The sequence below is a fragment of the Cottoperca gobio genome, chromosome 11 (genome assembly GCF_900634415.1).
Source record: "Cottoperca gobio chromosome 11, fCotGob3.1, whole genome shotgun sequence".
In the NCBI taxonomy this organism is placed as follows: Eukaryota; Metazoa; Chordata; class Actinopteri; order Perciformes; family Bovichtidae; genus Cottoperca; species Cottoperca gobio.
The window spans coordinates 21,697,747-21,717,984 of NC_041365.1; the positions used below are offsets into that span (position 1 = coordinate 21,697,747).

Here is a 20,238-nt window from a genome sequence, read left to right on the forward strand (position 1 = left end):
GCAGATAATAATACAGAACTGTGGATTCAGACTTTATTTATCATATTTGAATAAATACGTACTGTTTTATGTATCTCTGTGTGATTGGACCATGTTCCTGCCACTGTGCGTAAAGAGCAGCAGCCTCCACAGCGCTCAGTTGGAGCTGTAATAATAATACTTCTTCAGCTTCAAATAAAAAAGCTCTTTCCAAACGTGTGTTTAGTTCTTTCCAAGAAAGACAGAAAAAGATCTTTAGAATTTGTCCGCCTGCGTTTCTTCTCTCCGCCTTGTTCCGCGCTGCGGAGCTGCAGTGATGTCAGCCTGCCCGGGTCATCTGAAGGTCAGCAGCCTCGGAAGGGTTCATAGAAAGTTCACTCGCATGTATTAGGCAATTCAATCTTTCATTCTCGGTGGCAAAACTAGTTGGAAATGAGCTGCACGGGGGGACGGATAACCCATTCGTCATCGGAGAGGAGAACGTGTGCTTTTTAAACGCCGCTCGTCTGATTCTTGATAATAGAAAGAAGGATCCTCCGGTTGAGGCGGGCTCCACCGCGGCTGGGAACCGGGACGGGATTCAAGTCAACACGTCGGGATATTATTATATTTATTATGAAGCAGGAGTCCCGTTCACACGTCCGTGGCAGCGCGCTGACTGGACACGCTGCGAGGAAAGGGCAAAGGAGCATTTAGAAGAAGCCGTGGAGCGTTTTGGTCCGAAATAATTCATGATTCCGGTGCGGGACAAGGGAGAACAAGAGGAGCAAAACCGGCCGTGCCAAGAAGAAGAAGAAGAAGAAGAAGAGGGAGGAGGAGGAGGAGAAGGAGGAGGAGGAGGGGGGAATCAGCGGAGTTTGATGGAGTTGTATGCGCTTATGCCGGTGATATTTATCCATAACGCACAAGACTAGTTGAACGACGCGCCGTCACCATGTTTGACTGCATGGACGTGCTGTCCGTGAGTCCCGGGCAGATGCTGGATTTCTACACGTCCAGCCCGTCGTCCTGCATGCTGCAGGAGAAAGCTCTGAAAGCCTGCATCAGCGGACTGGCGCACAGAGAGTGGCACCACCGCCGGAGCGCACACTGTAGGTCCAACTTCATCATCTCTTATTGTTGTTGCTGTTGTGCTTATCAAAGCTGGGGGGTGAAGCTGCAGGCTCACAACAAGTGGACAGAAGGGCCTGCAGGTGTGATCATTACCGAGTAGATGCTTTCACAGGTGAGGGATCCTTTAGGAGTTGTAGGGGAACTCTTGGGACGCGTCATAAAAAATATATCAGGAGGAATAATTCTTAATAAGCAGAGTGGGGGCAGCTCGGTGGCATGATGCGGTGTAATGTCTGGAAACTAAAGTTAGTTTTTCATTAGTAAAAACAAAACTCGAGAACTTTCTCCCAAACGTCATATTTCACTCCTTCCGCGCGCCGTCATAAATCCTGCGCGAGGTGCTGATGTGTGGCTGCTCTCAGATCAGTGCAGAGAGCAGCGGGCTGCAGGAATGCGGAGAGTAAACACAGGCGGTGCTTCCACACCTCCTCCCCGGCCGCACATGACAAGAGGGGCGGCCTGACGAGCCGCGACCTGCGCTCCGTGACACTGATTTAGATAAATGCCCCCGCGCGGGCTGCTGTCGGGACATGACAGATCGATGGATGCTGCTGCTGTTATGTCCAGGAGACGAACAGGAAGCTTTGGAAGCAGCTGCACTCCTGGGAGTCTTAGAGAGTGCAAGGAAATATCAGCATTTACATTTAGAGGATGAAATTATTATTATGGTTAAAATAATGTGTTGAGGTGGAAGATGCATCATCTCCACGTGGACGTCCACCCCCCCTCACTGTGAGCTCATCAGGCACTTGTCAGTGTTTGTTTTCCGTCAGCCCACTGCTGCTCCAGTGATTTATCCTCCTGGTGATCACCAGCCGCCAGCTGCCATTCCTCAGGAAGTGTTTGCTCAAGGGCAGCAGGCACCAGAGGCTCCATCAGTGCAGGGAGAGTACCGAAGTGACGGCTGCCATCTTTAACCTGAGCTGCCTCGATGGCAACATTTGAAAAGATGACAGAAAACTTGCAAAACTAGCAATTAGTTTGTCAGAAAATGGTTTAAAATGCACGTGGCGTGACGAGAGAGCGAGGCGGCGTCTTCCAAGCAGCTCAGACACAAACCATTAAATTACTATTTTGCATGAAAACAAATCCTCACGTGCAGGAAGCATCAAAGTCATGCTTTAAACGTTCCTGATCGATTACTAGTTATAGAAATACAGCAGTGAGCGTCGTGTCTTCTTCTATGGTAATCGTGATGTTGGTGCTACTGCCAGCTGTTATTCCCATCATGTGCTCACCAGACTTCACTAAATGTATGAAAATATATTTAAAAGATTTCTTTTAAATTAATTTAAGAAATTGGATTTAATCTTTGTATATTATATATATCTTATCATTTCTCAGACACTTATGTGCCGTTCGAGGTCTTTGACCGTCGTAGTCTGAACACGAGTCCCACAATGCACCTCACCAGACTCTTATTTGTTTCTGGTTATTTGGATATTTCATATTCAATAATTCCATTTAGTGTTTAATTCTATTTTCCTCTCATGAATTGTAGATTATTGTATTTATTTATTACACATCCTGTCAGCACGAGGTCAATATCTGCTTATTGTTTATTATCGCTCGTAACATTTTATTTATTATAAAGTCAGAAATGAATGATGTTTACAAGCTCTTAGTAATAATATAACACAAGGTTTCTTAAAATCCTTAAAAGGAAATATAAGTTATATGTTTAAAACATAACTGAATCTGTAGAACAGTTTGTTTTTGTCACTAAATCGACATTTATGTAAAGATTTAAACAGTTTAAAGGTGTAAACCATTAAAAAGCTGCTTCAGGCAGCCGCTCTGCAGCAGCGCCGCCGCCAGGAGGAACAATACTGAGGTCAAGACCCTCCACGCAGCCCCCCCCCAACGTGCTCACCAGCCACACGGATGAAAGTCTCTAAAACAACATGAATTATCTTCTGTGTTGTCTTTACATGAAGGTCAAACATCAGCCTGTAGCCGCCACGTGTGCGGCGGCCCTGCAGGTCAGCGTTAACGCTGAAGACACTGATTCCATTTTCCTTTTTAATGATCTCGTTTCACTTGTTATATAATTCATTGAAAACTCAAAGGAAGCCCCCGCCTCTCAGGGCGTTTCACATGTTTGTTGTGTGTTGGTCTTTAAAATGTCAGAAAATAGTGAAGAATGTTTTTTTTGTGCGTCAAAAACCCCAAAAAATTCACTTTAATGATATAAAACTGAGAAAAGCTGAAAAATGACTTTAACAATAAATCAAATATGAACTATGACTTCTATTAGTCGGCTACTCGTTGGCTAACAAACATTAATGATTGTATAATAATGAGCTTCTGAGGCGTTTGATTGACCCCGCAGGTCATCACACTCATGAAGCAGGATACGCTTGATTCTATTTTCCTCTTTCCTCACGCCAAAGTCGTCCTCGGCCCGTCGAGCGGCACGCCGGCCTTCTGTGCCGTGAGAACGGACGCCCCGGCCCTCTTCCTGGTTGAAGAAGACCCCCTTTAAAGGAGAGAACGCCTCTCGGGGTCGTTGGAAATGTTGGTTTATTCATTTATTTGCTCAGGATAATGGAAACCTCCTGGGTGTTAATTAGCCGCATTGACAAGGAGCCAGCCATTAATGCACTTCCTCTTCCAGTTGAGATGTTAATTAGGGATGATCAAGGACCTGCGTTACTCACATGGAGCGGACGCTACGTCTGAGGGCTGCACGTGACGCCACAGCAAAGAAACAAACCAGGTTTCACATTAAAAGCATCAAGTCATCAGATAAATAAGTGTGTGTGTGTGTGTGTGTGTGTGTGTGTGTGTGTGTGTGTGTGTGTGTGTGTGTGATACGCACAGCTGATGTGTGTTGTGGGATAATTGGGGCCTTTTTGTCTTCAAGGCTTAAGCGCCTGTGATATGGACATGAAGAGCCATTAGCACAGCTTGCACACCGGGCTAATTTAGTGGGCGTGTGAAATGAAAGGCGGATGGGGGGAAATAAAACGCGATGTACGACAGTGAAATGAAAGGAGAGCTCTCTGATGCCAGGCGTGTTTAATCGGCGTGATTAGGACAGCGTTGGGGTTACACTGACACAACGTGTGCCTGCGCTCCAGCACAGCTGCAGAACACGTTTCATATTAACGTGTTGCTTCATGTGATATTTGTCCAGTGGACAACTTGACTTCCTCGCCCTCGTGACACTTATTGTAGTCGCACATTTCATCAAGCGGTTCAGAGCTTCACATGAAACATAAGAAGCCATTAAGACAGAAGGAAACAGCTGACGGTGCAGTCATGGCACAGAACTACAGCATGTGTTGGACCAGACAATAACAATAACAATAAGAATACACGAGTTCCTGCTTATTCATTCATTCAAATGTTCATTAGTGATTCAGCAGATTATATATTAATCCCGTTTATTAAAGCTTGATGATCTTTGTGTCAGAACGTTGTGTAGAAGCTGCACAGACTCTTTACACGCATGAATATCAACGTGATCATGAATGTTGGAGAAGCTTCGACGTGTTCAACATGTGTCTGTGGAAGAGTTTAACTCTTAACATGTACCTTAACGCTTCTATATCAAACTAAACATTAAATATACAACATATTTTCAACATTAAATACTCAAAGATGCAGTTTTAATGATGAACGTCAAATTAAAGGTTTTAATATAATCCTACAAAACCAGAAATCAGACAAATGTTTCCCTCATATTTAAATCATTATTTACAAAATGTCAGCAGCTAAGATATTAAATGATTGTCCACAGTTTAGTCTGCGTGTCCCTCACATTGTTACTCCCCATGTCCCGTCCCACAGTTTCAGGGAGAATAAAATGTCGCCGTCTTCCCTGCGGACTAAGAAGAAACCTCTTGCATTTCAACAACCTCACTTCTCTCCCCGATCGCTCTCCCTCCTCTTTTATGGCCTTCTTAGTTTCTCACTTGTCACACGTTGAAGCGGCCTGCACCTGTTGTGTGTGCCGCTGCTTCACGTCAACGTGTGGGGGTCAGAAGGAGGGTTTGGTCACATGACGCTAAACTCAAACACTAGTCACAGAGTAAAAGACGTAAAGGCAGAGTTGGGAGTTTCCTTCTGAAGCTTCACCTCTCTTTCCATTTCCCCGGCAGACAGAAGTCAAATGACTGCTCCTCATTGTTATTTCCTTTTCCTCGACTGTTTGAATCTCCTCTAAATATCCCCCCCCCCCTCTGTCCAACGCGTTGGAGAGCGGAGCAGAGCTGCTTCTGATTTGGTGTACTTTGGGTGAACTTTGACCATTTCCTCTGACTGGGTCTGCTGTATGTGAGCTATGCGCTCGGCGCTCCTGCAGAGAAAACCTGGAGGAAAAACTCTCAGCCTGCCGAGTGTCAGCTGAGAGGAGGAGGGGGCTGCATCCTCCGTACTATTCCTCTAACCCTCCCAGGCTCTGCCCACCGCTCCACACCCAAACCAGCACAGCTTCCTCCTCAACACAAACCAAAGACACACACGCAGCTCCTCTCGTTTGGCTCCTTGTTTCTGTTTCTGCTGATCTCTTATCATCTGTCAGGTTAAACTCAATCACTTCATTCATGCCTCTCGCTTTCAATGGATTTTTTATTTAAACTAAAATGAAGCGTTGGCTTTTAAGTGCCTCCTTCCATCATGTGCAGCAGAGAAGCAGCTTTGTCCTCATTTGGCATCATTGTGTTAAACCGCCTGTGTGCAGCGACAGACTTTGCTCCGGGTTCTTTGCCATCTGTTGGTCGTGCCGACCATGTGGGGAGAGTTTTACATGTCGCTGGTTTTCAGAGGGAACTGGATACGGGGAGGTAGAGACGCCTCGCTGCTCGCGTTGGGCTGCACCACTTTCAGGGTTCTGACTGCCAAGAGTCTGCACACAACTCACCGCCTTTGTGGCTCAATTCTGATCCTGCAATGACTCAATCTGCACACGTATACATATTATTTTGTAGGGAAATGATGATCACATGAAGCTTAATTATGTCTTTGGCCAGTTTGTGGTCAATAATGACTTCTCTCGTCTTTATGGAGAAAGCGTGTCAGTCGGCAGGACAGGTCTTACGCTACGGGGCTGAAGGAAGAACCTGTTGGATTTACGGAGCAGATTATTTAACCCTTTTGTTAACATCGTGTTAGCTGTGCTGTCTGACTGCTCTTCTACTGTTATATAATATAATATAATAATATAATATAATACTCAGCAGCAGTAACATCTCCCGACCTTATTCACTGACTTCTAGGAACAGTTTGATATCAGTAAGAAGTGTTAAACACAGACACACGAGAAGACTCGGTTCTTGATTGTTTCTGGTACACTCGCTTCTGTAGGATAAGTTCTGATACATGTATATACAGTATGTACATCCAGACTTGTTGCTGTCGCTTTAATCAGTTCTCCTTCTCCGTGAAGATTTCTGTAGATAAGAACAATATCCTCAGGGAGCGTCGTGAGCGTCAGGGAGCGTCAGGGAGCGTCAGTGAGCGTCAGGGAGCGTCAAGGAGCGTCAGGGAGCGTCAGGGAGCGTCGGGACCGTCAGTGAGCGTCAGGGAGCGTCAGGGAGCGTCGGGACCGTCAGTGAGCGTCAGGGAGCGTCAGGGAGCGTCAGTGAGCGTCAGGGAGCGTCGTGGAGCGTCAGTGAGCGTCAGGGAGCGTCAGTGAGCGTCAGGGAGCGTCAGGGAGCGTCAAGTGGCGGTCAGGGAGCGTCAGGGAGCGTCAGTGAGCGTCGTGAGCGTCAGGGAGGTCATGGTCAGTGAGCGTCAGGGAGCGTCAGGGAGCGTCAGGAGCGTCAGGGAGCGTCAGTGAGCGTCAGGTGAGCGTCAGGGAGCGTCAGGGAGCATTGTGAGCGTCAGTGAGCGTCAGGGAGCGTCAGGGAGCGTCAGGGAGCGTCAGGGAGCATTGTGAGCGTCAGTGAGCGTCAGGGAGCGTCAGGGAGCGTCAGGGAGCGTCGGGAGCGTCAGGGAGCGTCAGGGAGCGTCAGGGAGCGTCAGTGAGCGTCAGGGAGCGTCAGTGAGCGTCAGTGAGCGTCAGGGAGCGTCAGGGAGCGTCAGGGAGCGTCAGTGAGCGTCAGGGAGCGTCAGGGAGCGTCAGTGAGCGTCAGGGAGCGTCAGGGAGCGTCAGTGAGCGTCAGTGAGCGTCAGGGAGCGTCAGGGAGCGTCAGTGAGCGTCAGGGAGCGTCAGGGAGCGTCAGTGAGCGTCAGTGAGCGTCAGGGAGCGTCAGTGAGCGTCAGGGAGCGCCAGGGAGCGTCGGGAGCGTCAGGGAGCGTCAGGGAGCGTCAGGGAGCGTCAGTGAGCGTCAGGGAGCGTCAGGGAGCGTCAGTGAGCGTCAGTGAGCGTCAGGGAGCGTCAGGGAGCGTCAGGGAGCGTCAGGGAGCGTCAGTGAGCGTCAGGGAGCGTCAGGGAGCATTGTGAGCGTCAGTGAGCGTCAGGGAGCGTCAGGGAGCGTCGGGAGCGTCGGGAGCGTCAGTGAGCGTCAGGGAGCGTCAGGGAGCGTCAGGGAGCGTCAGGGAGCGTCAGGGAGCATTGTGAGCGTCAGTGAGCGTCAGTGAGCGACTCTGTGACGTGTTGGTGAACTTTAGCCACAATAAGTCACCAGGTCAGACTTTAAGGCCGAACCTGACGTTGTATTGTAATTAACGGATGCAGCTTTTTATCGCTAACCAACTCTTTATTTATTTATTTATAAGAAGAACTTTGTGTTATTTCTTCATTCGAAAGTGACATTGCATCACTTTGATGTTGTCCCATGATTGATCTGTCACATCAGTGCTTTGATCAGATGGAGACACGAGGAGATTATGACATCATGGATTAACGTTATCAGTCAAATTTGAGAGCAAACTTTTAAAGTTCACGTAGACTTCCATCCGCTGTGTGTGTGCAGCAGACTCAGCCCGGAGCCCGGGCCGACCGGATCCTCGTTCTGCAGCCGGCAGCGTGGGCTTCCTGTCTGACCGCGGCGGCGGGTTCAGCCGGAGGCGAAGAGTTCAGCAGCCACAGATTTTTAAACCAGACTCATCGTGTGCACTTGTCTGTCACCAGCCTTCATTCCTCTAATGGAGCTTTCTGTGTATGTTAACATGACTCGAAGTTTAATCACGCAGAAAATGGAAAAATTCTCCCCTGCACCTGATAGGGCCGATATACAGGTACCCATTGACCACCCCTCCTTCCACCTCCCTCACACTCTCTCACACACACACACACACACACACACACACACACACACACACACACTCTGAGGGGCGTAATGAATCTACGCTTATTCGTCCCATCTGTCTGCAGGTGGTCACACCGCCTCCCAGACGCAGCCATGAGTTTCAAATAGGCAGCGCGGCCTCAGTGTGGGACTACCCAGCCATCACAAATGCTCCGAAGGCATATCAGTAACAAAAGTATTCTTCCTCTCTATATATGTTAAAGTGTGCTGCGCCTCCTGAAGGCTAATATACATTGTTGTTGTGCTCCAGTAGTCATACGGCCTCATCTCAGGTGAACACCTTGTTCCACTTATTACACGTCGGATACAGAGAAGATATTACTGAGTGCTTCTCTGCGAGGAGGGCGAGGCGGGGAGGCGGGGAGGCGGGGAGGAGGGAGGAGGGAGGAGGGCGAGCTAGTGGTGAACCTCTCCTTTTATTTAAGCAACCATACGCACAATGAGTTAGGAGATCATCATTTTAAGGATTATGTTAAATCAGAGACGGAGAACATGAATACAGTGCTAACCCTAACCGGACCGCCCTCCCCAGAAAACCTTCTTAGGTCGAGCTAGCAGCTTATTACGCCCCACATTTACGTTATAGTGAGGCAGCGGCCTCTAGTGGCCGAAGTCATTACTACAGGAGCAGAGAAGGAAGTCACGGCGCAAAACAGAACGACTTTCACCCAAAAACGTTACTTATTTTAACGAACGTAACAAACGTACGTACGTTACCTAAGTTATGTAACAAACACAGCCTACTTATTTTATCTTCAACCGTTAGCATTTGGCAAACGATCATATCTGTGTTTTAGGTCACAGAGCATTCACCAGTTGAATGACCGCTCTTCATGTGAAACTAAAAGTCAAACGTTGACATATTTACGTACTTATTTTACATTCACAACTTAATCTATGTAATAAACATCCTTATTTTAACCCAAACATTGTCTTTTCTTTAACCTAACCAAGTCGTTTTGTTTGAATTTCAACGTTAACCACGTGTTTAAAACTCAGACTATGCGTTCATATGTGCATGAGAATGCAGAAAGTTTAAAATGCCTCACACACACATTGTCTTTAAAAGTGTTGCGCTATCTGTGCGCCTGGAGTAGAGCTGACCCTGCTGCACATTTCACCTGGAAACCCCGACACGTTGCACAGAGACTCAGAGACACAGAGAGACACAGAGACTCAGAGACTCAGAGAGACAGAGACTCAGAGAGACAGAGACTCAGAGAGACAGAGACTCAGAGACACAGAGAGACACAGAGACTCAGAGAGACAGAGACTCAGAGAGACAGAGACACAGAGACTCAGAGACACAGAGACACAGAGACTCAGAGAGACAGAGACTCAGAGAGACAGAGACACAGAGACTCAGAGAGACAGAGACTCAGAGAGACAGAGAGACACAGAGACACAGAGAGACAGAGACTCAGAGACACAGAGACTCAGAGACTCAGAGAGACAGAGACTCAGAGAGACAGAGACACAGAGACACAGAGACTCAGAGAGACAGAGACACAGAGACTCAGACACAGAGACTCAGAGACACAGAGACTAAGAGACACTCAGAGACACTCAGAGACACTCAGAAACACAGAGACATAGAGATACAGAGACTCAGAGAGACAGAGACTCAGAGAGACAGAGACACAGAGAGACAGAGACACAGAGACTCAGAGAGACAGAGACTCAGAGAGACAGAGACTCAGAGAGACAGAGAGACAGAGACTCAGAGAGACAGAGACACAGAGACTCAGAGACACAGAGACTAAGAGACACTCAGAGACACTCAGAAACACAGAGACATAGAGATACAGAGACTCAGAGACTCAAAGACACAGAGACTCAGAGAGTATACTGTATGTGGCAAAGAGTGATGAAAGTCGTTGAAACATGTTGATATGAAATCCTTGAGCTGATTCGTGTAAATCGGACTTTTCGCTAAAGTTCGGTTTTGAGAAAGTCGTGTTTTGGTATCAGAACTGAACCCTAAGTGGACGTGGACTGGCAGTGGGACTGTGTGAGTTATGTGTTTGCATAGACACAAAATGCAGCATCCTACCTACCCCCCCTATCAGATGGCTTTGTGTGTCACACCACTGGCTTGCCTCCAGCATGGTGTCTCACCGTACATCTGCTTTATGTGCAAGCTGCTTCTGACTGCTCGCTGCCAACAGCTCGGATGGAAACAAGCGAGCGTCCTCATCACACACATCACAGGTCGCACTGGAGTCGCTTACCGAGCGGAGAAATACCGCCGCTGACGTTCCCCACTGAAGTTGTTTACTTTCACTCTGAAGTTGAATACCACTTGAAATTCAGACCGGCAAACTTGTGCAAAGCCGAACGCAGCACCATTATGTCAGCTTTATGCAAGTCTACTTAAAGATCCTGCAGAACTTTTAAGAAGTCGATGCTGTCGCTGCTTCACAAGGAGTCACAGAGACTTCTCCTTGCTGCTCAAACCGCTCCTCAGATAAGAGCGAGAATCGATAGATTTATAAATCATCTCGTTCTAATTAACCTCGGTGATCGTCTTACTTTCTCTCATTACAGCGCTGACGTCCGTCCTCACGCTCAGGACTGTATGTGCTTGTTAAGTCTTCCCTCGAGTCACCGAAGCCGCCGAATGCAAAGCTGCAAATTCGACATGCGCAAAAAGTCACACAGGGTGAATGTAGCGGGAGATTAGATTAAACCGCCAGGGAATTCCACGCGAGGACGAAGGTCCAGTAATTATAAGAGCTTGTCCCTTAGCATCAGTAATTGAGTTTACTCTGATGAAGTACGGAAGAAAGTAATCTAATCAGGAGAGATGCTGCAGAGACTGTTCTCCGTCTTCTATGCAGAGAGTTTGTGTGCACAGAGGTCTCTGCGTAGATTCAAGGTCTGCTACATTCTCACTTCAAGGTGCTAACTGTGCTGTGAACGCTTTAACCTTTAACCTTTAACCTTTAACCCTTCAGCTACAAACACGTTGTTTAAAGTCTCCGAGCTGAGACTGGTTTTACCCAAAGAACATTTTACTTCTCTCACGCGTCTTCATCTTGGTTTGTGGCGCAGGAACAGCGCCTTCTTCCTGTCCCGTGCATGTTCACAGTCCTGCCACAGGCTTCATGCGTTCCCACTGATGGACAGGTGGTGACACAGAGAAGCCGTGAAGAAGAAAACTGCTAGCGAACAAACATGGATGTAAACAATTCACATTTTAATGGCTTTAAACTCTAAAACCTTGAAGTGACTCAGCATCTTTGCACCTCTGGGGCCTTGAAGTCAAAGGGTGCTGAAAGGGTTAGCCGTCGCTAGTCTGTTAGCATGCTAACTCCAGTAGAACAACACTGTTTCCTCTTCACACTCTGTCGACTTTATTGTTTTAATGTTTCACGTTTAAATTCTGTCAGATCTCACACTTTGAACCTTTAAGAGATATAAAGTAGGGTTAGTAAAATACCACAAAGCTTTTACGTGTCTTAAAACAGACTAAAGGAGACGAGCGGTTGTCAGGGATCCTAAACGTCCTGTGTCTTCGTGGTGACGCTGAAGTTTTCTAAATGTAAAATGTCCTTTTCTACTTCCAGATGTCTAAATGAATCATTCAGTCATGTTGAAACCAAACCTCTTCATCTTCTTTCTTTTCTTGTTTGCATTCCCCGCAGCCATTGAAACGCAGAGCACCAGTTCTGAGGAGCTCGTCCCCAGCCCGCCGTCCCCGCCAGCCCCTCCCAGAGTCTACAAGCCCTGCTTCGTGTGCCAGGACAAGTCCTCTGGATACCACTATGGTGTCAGTGCTTGTGAGGGCTGCAAGGTAGGACTCCCACACCTCCTCCTCCGAGACGCTGTGTGTTCTCTCTGTGACGCTCACACAAAGGCCGCTACTTATTATTAAACACTGAAACTGATCTGAAGATTAACAACAGACGCACACGGAGGCCTTTCCTCGACCACAGTTCTGACCATTGAGGTCCTTCTTACTGCTTTATTTCATTTATTTACTGTGTTTTCGGATTAAAGGGATGTTTTGTGAAGACTTTTTAAAATCTCCTGTAACACTCGACAGCTCCTCCTCTCAGTCTCAGACTCAGACGTTCTCAAATGTTCCACTTTTAGAAATTCCTCCCAACATCTGCTCTGCCAGCACATGTCTGTCTTCTCCCACTTACAGCCGCTGTTGCTAGGCAACTGCTCACGCCCGCATGCACACACACACGTATAAAAACAAGATCCCGTCAGTGAACGGGCTGCTGTACCTTTAAGAGCGTAATTAAATAGTGAGAAAGTAAAGCTCTGGATTACTCCGTGTTAACAGTAATAGATTACAGTGCTCTGCAGCACCAGTGCACACGCACGCCGCGCAGACGGCCTGCAGGATTCCTTCCCATGCAGCCGGACCGCGCAGCTTCTGTAATTGAAGCGTTGGTATGTGAGGAATCCTTTGGAGTTTTTTGGCCCAGAGGGAGGTGGTGATCAGCTCACTCACTGGCTCTGGGTCAAACCGAGTTCTCCACGGCTCCCATGCGCCCGATGTGCCAATATAAGCCTCACCGTGACCTCTGACCCCCGCTGCTCGGGCCTCAGTGCAACACATTCAACACATATCACCATGAAACTTTCCCTGTGCATTACTCACAAGACTATAAGCTTTTATATCTCCAGTTATCTGAATATGTATTTTTAAATATGCAGACGAGGCGTTTTCTTATTACACATGTCCTGACTTGTGAAGTCTGGATGAAGCAGGTTCAGAGTGTTGCATGTTGTTCACAGGTTTGTACAGATTCTGGATCTGTCTTTGTATCACTCCATAAATCACTAAATCCTGTCAACACACAGAACTCTGTGCATCTCCTGCATGTAGTGAGTGTAGCGTGTATAACATGAGCTGTGAGTGACATGTGAACAAAGCCCTCTGCACAAAGCTTCAGAATATAGAGAGGAATGAAAGTGGAAAGTTTGGTGTATGTAAGTGCTACTGAAGTGGAGACTTCTGCTGAAGAGTGGGAGAAAAAGCTCCTTTAGAAAGCTCCTTTAGAGATATGTATTGTAACATTCATACATGTTGTACACACTACAGGTGAACAGAGTCATACATGTTGTACACACTACAGGTGAACAGAGTCATACATGTTGTACACACTACAGGTGAACAGGGTCATACATGTTGTACACACTACAGGTGAACAGAGTCATACATGTTGTACACACTACAGGTGAACAGGGTCATACATGTTGTACACACTACAGGTGAACAGGGTCATACATGTTGTACACACTACAGGTGAACAGAGTCATACATGTTGTACACACTACAGGTGAACAGAGTCATACATGTTGTACACACTACAGGTGAACAGGGTCATACATGTTGTACACACTACAGGTGAACAGAGTCATACATGTTGTACACACTACAGGTGAACAGAGTCATACATGTTGTACACACTACAGGTGAACAGAGTCATACATGTTGTACACACTACAGGTGAACAGAGTCATACATGTTGTACACACTACAGGTGAACAGAGTCATACATGTTGTACACACTACAGGTGAACAGGGTCATACATGTTGTACACACTACAGGTGAACAGGGTCATACATGTTGTACACACTACAGGTGAACAGGGTCATACATGTTGTACACACTACAGGTGAACAGAGTCAAACATGTAACTAACAGATATCATGAAGCTTCCCCACTTCATGACTCACATCAACACAAGTTTATATTACAAGTGTTTAATATGTACATGAGGCGTTATGTAATGTAGCTGTGGAGAGTTTACATCTACACACACACACAGTTAGAAACAGAAACGTCTGAAAGTGCCACGTTAATGACGACTGTACACAACAACAGCAGCTCAGTGTTGGCTGCAGGTGAGTGAAGCACCATCGTCACATGATTGGGTCACACGGCTGCAGGACTGAGTGCAGAGTGCTTCCCTAATGACAGATGCCTCCGTGGATAAAGTGGAATCACTGTCAGCGTGTTTGGAAGAACACACACACACACACACGCTGCGGTTTCATGCACTCTGCGCAGCGCTGATGTAAAAATGTAAAAATAGTTCAATTTGTGGCAGAATGGCCTTGATTTTTGTGACATCCTGACTCAAGAGGATTAAGCAGCGGATTATGCTTTGCTTCTTTTTTACTGTGTTGTATTTCTGTCTCCATGGCGAAGGCATTGTTGTCTGCAGCGCGAGGGGCGAGCCCCTTCTATTGGGTGGAAGCAACCAAGCATGCTGTACAGCTGTAGGCTTTTAGCCAGCAAGAAGAGCCTTTTACTGCCCAGTGAATGTGCCAATTAGAGCTACAAATAGACTCAAACAGCGAGTGTGTGTGTGTGTGTGTGTGTGTGTGTGTGTGTGTGTGTGTGTGCGCATGTGAGGCACTCGTTAAAGAAACCTCACGCACATTCACGTGCATCACAGATGCAGCAATATAGTGAAGGTTTTCACAGAAATGGCAGTAATCTGTTTTATATTAGTAAACGTGATGTTTTATATTTCTGTCGATCAAGTAATATAATCAGCAATATTATATATGAATATATTATTAATCTATTGGTTATTATATATTTATCTATTATTGGTTATTAGTTATTATATATGAATATATTATCGGTTATTATATATTAATATATTATTAATCTATTGGTTATTATATATTTATCTATTATTGGTTATTAGTTATTATATATTAATATATTATCGGTTATTATATATTAATATATTATCGGTTATTATATATTAATATATTATTGGTTATTATATATTAATATATTATTGGTTATTATATATTAATATATTATTGGTTATTATATATTTATATAATATATATTAATATATCATGCTCTTCTCTTTTTATATCGTATCAAAGGGAACCTTGGACATTATTTATTATTTTCTGACATTTTAACAACAAGTAATCGATTAATCTAGAACATAATCAGGATATTAATCAATAATGAAAATAATTGATATCTGCAGCTATGATATGACCAGCAGACAATATCCGTCCCGTAATATCTGAAGACGTGCAGCAGTTTTACTAATATCACACCGTACCGTTTAAAATGACTTTATTTATGTTGCTGAATACTGAATTGTGTTTTATATTCCTCTTCAGTGAGCAGGATATATCATCCGTACCACTTTCTTCTTCTGGTAGAGTTCAGGACGGTGTACAGAGCACTTATTTCACACTCAGATAAGATGGTGGACACTAATGTGGTGCACAGAGTAGATGGGCGGTGCTTTCCATTCAGCTGTTGTGGCTCCTCGTCGTCTCTTCCTCTCGTCCCTTCCTCTCGTGTCTTCCTCTCGTGTCTCTTCCTCGTGTCTCTTCCTCATGTCTCTTCCTCGCTTCTCTTCCTCGTGTCTCTTCTTCTTGTCTCTTCCTCTCGTGTCTTCCTCGTGTCTCTTCCTCTCGTCTCTTCCTCGTGTCTCTTCCTCTTGTCTCTTCCTCTCGTGTCTTCCTCTCGTGTCTTCCTCGTGTCTCTTCCTCTCGTTTCTTCCTCTTGTCTCTTCCTCTCGTCTCTTCCTCGCTTCTCTTCCTCGCTTCTCTTCCTCGCTTCTCTTCCTCGTGTCTCTTCCTCTTGTCTCTTCCTCTCGTGTCTTCCTCGCGTCTCTTCCTCGCGTCTCTTCCTCGCGTCTCATCCTCGTGTCTCTTCCTTCCTCGTGTCTCATCCTCGTGTCTCTTCCTTCCAGTTCAGATGTGTAGAGAAATGTGGGAGCAATAGAAACAGAATACAATCTGAAGCCTAATAAGTCTGAGAAAGACTTAACAAGCTCCACTGTGCAGCTGGAGGTTATTATTTCAACATTTGGACGGCAACATAAGGGAAGTGGAATAAAATAAGAAATACAGAATAATGGTGTAAATGAGCAGAAGGGAAGCACCAGGGAAGGATTTGGGACAAAGACGTTCTGACATGTCACGGTAGGAAATCAGGTGCAAATCCTGAACTGAACCGCGGCTGAGTTCCATTCAGCTGCTTCAGTTTCAGGGTCCGGCTGCTGTTCACGCTCACCGAGGCTTTTCCTGCTGTGACGAGTAAAAATGTCTGTTTTCTTCTGAAGCCGACCGGAACTGTTTTTAATTCATGAATTACTGGATTGACAGAAAATAAACCTAATTTTTCAAGCAGATAAATGACCAAACGTCCCTGATGGTCGGAGGTGTCAGATTGCATTCTGGGAAACTGTAATGGCCATTTTCCTTTTGTTTTAGTTTAAGTAACATTTAAAAATAAGAATATCAGTCAGTGCACGAACTCCTACAAACTTAAACTCATGCAGCGTTATAAACATATATATATATTATATATATATATATATATATATATATATATATATATATATATATATATATATGTATATATACATATATATATATATACATGTTATAAACATATATTATAAACATATATATATATATATATATATGTTATAATATATGTATAAACATATATATATATATATATATGTTTATAATATATGTTATAAACATATATATATATATATATATATATATATATATATGTTTATAATATATATTATAAACATATATATATATATATGTTTATACATACATGTTATAAACATATATTATAAACATATATATATATATATATATATGTTTATAATATATGTTTATACATACATGTTATAAACATATATTATAAACATATATATATATATATATATATATATGTTTATACATACATGTTATAAACATATATTATAAACATATATTATAAACATATATATATATATATATGTTTATAATATATGTTTATAACATATATATATATATATGTTATAAACATATATATATATATATATATATATATATATATATATATATATATATGTTTATACATACATGTTATAAACATATATTATAAACATATATTATAAACATATATATATATATATATATATATATGTTTATAATATATGTTTATAACATGTATGTATAAACATATATATATATATATGTTTATAACATATATTATAAACATATATATATATATATATATATATATATATATGTTTATAACATATATTATAAACATATATGTTTTATAACCCGTTCTGAATGTTAAGTAAATTAAATCTGTATTTCTTTACGTTCCATTAATGATATTTGCTCGTCTGACAGGCAAAACAGGATTTACATACTTATAGAATATTTTAAACTAATAATTACTTAATCTATAAAATGTTTTATAAATTAAAAAAGAGAAAAACAGCAGAAGTCTATATTTAAGAAGCAGGAAGCAGAGGATAAATGAGTCCAGTCATGTTACTGCAGCAGAAGACTGAACTACAGTGCGGGGGTGCAGTGGCTGCCCACAGCTGATCTGAATTGTTCACACCGGCAGCAGCAGATGGGCCTCCAGAAGTACATGCATATGCAACGGATGACAGATTCATCTGTGTTGACCCAAAGTCAAGAAATCCTCCAAAGTCAAAGCAGCTTCATGTTCAGTCACCGCTGCACCTCCTGCTCCTTTGACTCCTTCTGCAGCGTCCTTCTTAAAAGTCCTCCAAGTGTCCCAGCAGGTGCTGTGGGACTTATGTCTTAAGTTGCATTTTGGCATCATATCCTGCAGATAATGTTTCCGTCCTTATCAAGTTAAAGAAAGTAAATCATCAGGGTGTTTAAAGCTCCTCTCACACCTGTACAGGTACCTGCACGCTGTTCCTTTAATGTGCTGCTCTCACATGTACAAACACACACACACATTCTCTTAAATGGATCTCCACCCGGCGGAGGTAATGTTTCCGTCAGCAGGATCATGGAAATACTACTGGCCTGTTTTTCATGAAACACATGAGTCCAAGGATTTGTGCTGCGTTCATGTGGATGTCGGAATAATCTGACAAATGAGTTCCTGACTGGGAAATCCGACCAACAATTTTAAACGTGTTAAACAAAATAAAACACATCGTCTTTGAGGTTTCCACATTACGACTTAAAGCCGGAGAACAACGACGAAGAGCTCCTGAACGCACCACCGTTGGCCCTTGTGGATGTTTGCGAGTTCACAGCATGTGGACACGTAGAACTGAATCCATCATTAACATGTTGTGATTCTAAGCTTGTGCAGCGTCAGATATAGAATCAGCAGCAGAATGTATCGACAGGTGAGAGAAGGAGAACCATCTTATTTAAAAGTATGCCCGAGTGACAAAACAACAACAAGAAGTGTTGCATAGTCTGAAAAGTGTTTTTATAAATCTGCAGAGACTCACAGGGAGACTCACAGATCTTAGAACCTGGAGACAGAAAGGCCCGGCTCTCGGTACGAGGAGAACCTGCAGAGGTAGAGGTTGGGGGACAGAATGTGTCCTTTACAAAATGACATCTTAACATTGTTTTGCATAAGCCCTGAGATGTCCAGAAAGAAAGGATCTGTACGCGTGTCGTCAGCGCTGACAGGCCTTTAGGAGCGAAGACAAAACTTTGAGGCGTGAACACTCCTCCCCCTCTCTCTCTGCTTGTTGGGTCCCGAGGCGTTGACACGGCAGGATTAGTTTGATGGAACTGGTTTGACAAGCAGGAGACCATAACCTCTTTGAATAAAACGCAATTGAGAAGGCTCACATTGGAGAAGAAGCACTCCTCTATCTGAACTCCCAGCCCTCTCTGCTCATGCTGTTCCCCTCTAACACACAGCCATGGAAGCTCACCTGCAACTCGCATTTCTTAACAAACCACTTTTCTTTAACAGATTGCTCCGAGGAAACATTTACCTCAGACGCCTGACATGTACTTAATGGGCATGCACAACATTAAATACGTCTTTATCTGATCACATAAAGGTCTCAACAGGCAACTTTATGCACTAAAGGAATAGTTCTATAGAAAGGATTGTGGGAGAGATGCTTGTTTTCTGATGTGATGATTGATATTAGCAGCAGTCACGGCGAATAAGTCCTAATTAAAAGGATAGTTTGAGTTGAGGGTGTATGAGGTACTCCTACACAGTCAGTGAGAAACAGACAGGAAGCTATATGTTGTATATATTCATCTCTTTGTGAAGCCGTTATCTATTCTCTCTTTAAGTTCTGCACGTAAAATGACTGTTTTTTCCAATGGAGTCTGGTGGCTTTGAAGAGAGACATCTAACAGCTTCAGTCTGACAGCGAGGTAAAGTGGTGAAAATATTCTAAATATAAATATCAGTACTTTTTTAATATGTCATGCCACCGCCCTCGTCCGTAACTGTTTCTCTGCACCGGGGCCTGTCGAGCGTCATCGACTGCAGTAAGACTCTGACTGTGGAGAAGCAACTCGCCTCAAAACAAACTACCCCGAGTGACAAGAAGGAAACAGTAACGCATGAAGACTTTGAGTTCTTCTTGGTGTTCCCGGCCACAGAGAAAGGTCGGCTCGGTCTTCTTATCAACTTAAAATAATGTTTTAAATAATGTTTGAGTATGGAATGAATGTTGGGTGTTGTTGAAGTAGATCTTGGCACAGCATGTGTTCGTCAGAGACACGGTGTGTTTCCAGATATCCTGCTGACTAACACACAAACACAAACACAGCCCTAAAAATAAAACTTCTTTGGTGGAACAATGCATTATGCAGGAGGTTTTGAATCTGGTAACACGATTGCTTATGCATGTTTCTGCTTCTGTGGATACACTGATTTTGGGATGTGCACTCACATATTATGAATTGTGTTATGTATCTGGGTTTAGGGCGAATAGTATGTAGATTAAATCAGTAGTAAGATGCACATTCAGTTGTCATTTACATAAGAAAAGGGTGAAATCAAATAGTTTGTTTCCCTCTCCACCTCTGCTGCCTCCTCCTCCCGATGCTGTTCATATCTTTATTTACTCCCTGCTGTCTGCTGCGGCTGCAGGCCGGCGATGATGAAGAGCCCAGTGCGGCTGACAGTTACTGCAGAGACAGAGAGCGAGACACGGATCT

At 44.1% G+C, this 20,238-nt stretch overlaps 1 protein-coding gene across 1 annotated transcript in view; it reads left to right on the forward strand.

Moving 5' to 3' along the window:
* Window positions 1-318: 318 nt before the first annotated feature.
* Window positions 319-20,238, forward strand: part of LOC115015640 (retinoic acid receptor alpha-A-like) — a 59,485-nt gene continuing 39,565 nt past the window's right edge. Inside the window, exons 1-2 of the mRNA XM_029443125.1 lie at window positions 319-1,070; window positions 11,939-12,087. Of these exons, the coding sequence (XP_029298985.1) occupies window positions 914-1,070; window positions 11,939-12,087 (306 nt within the window). The 5' untranslated portion in view covers window positions 319-913. The remainder of the gene's footprint in view (window positions 1,071-11,938; window positions 12,088-20,238) is intronic.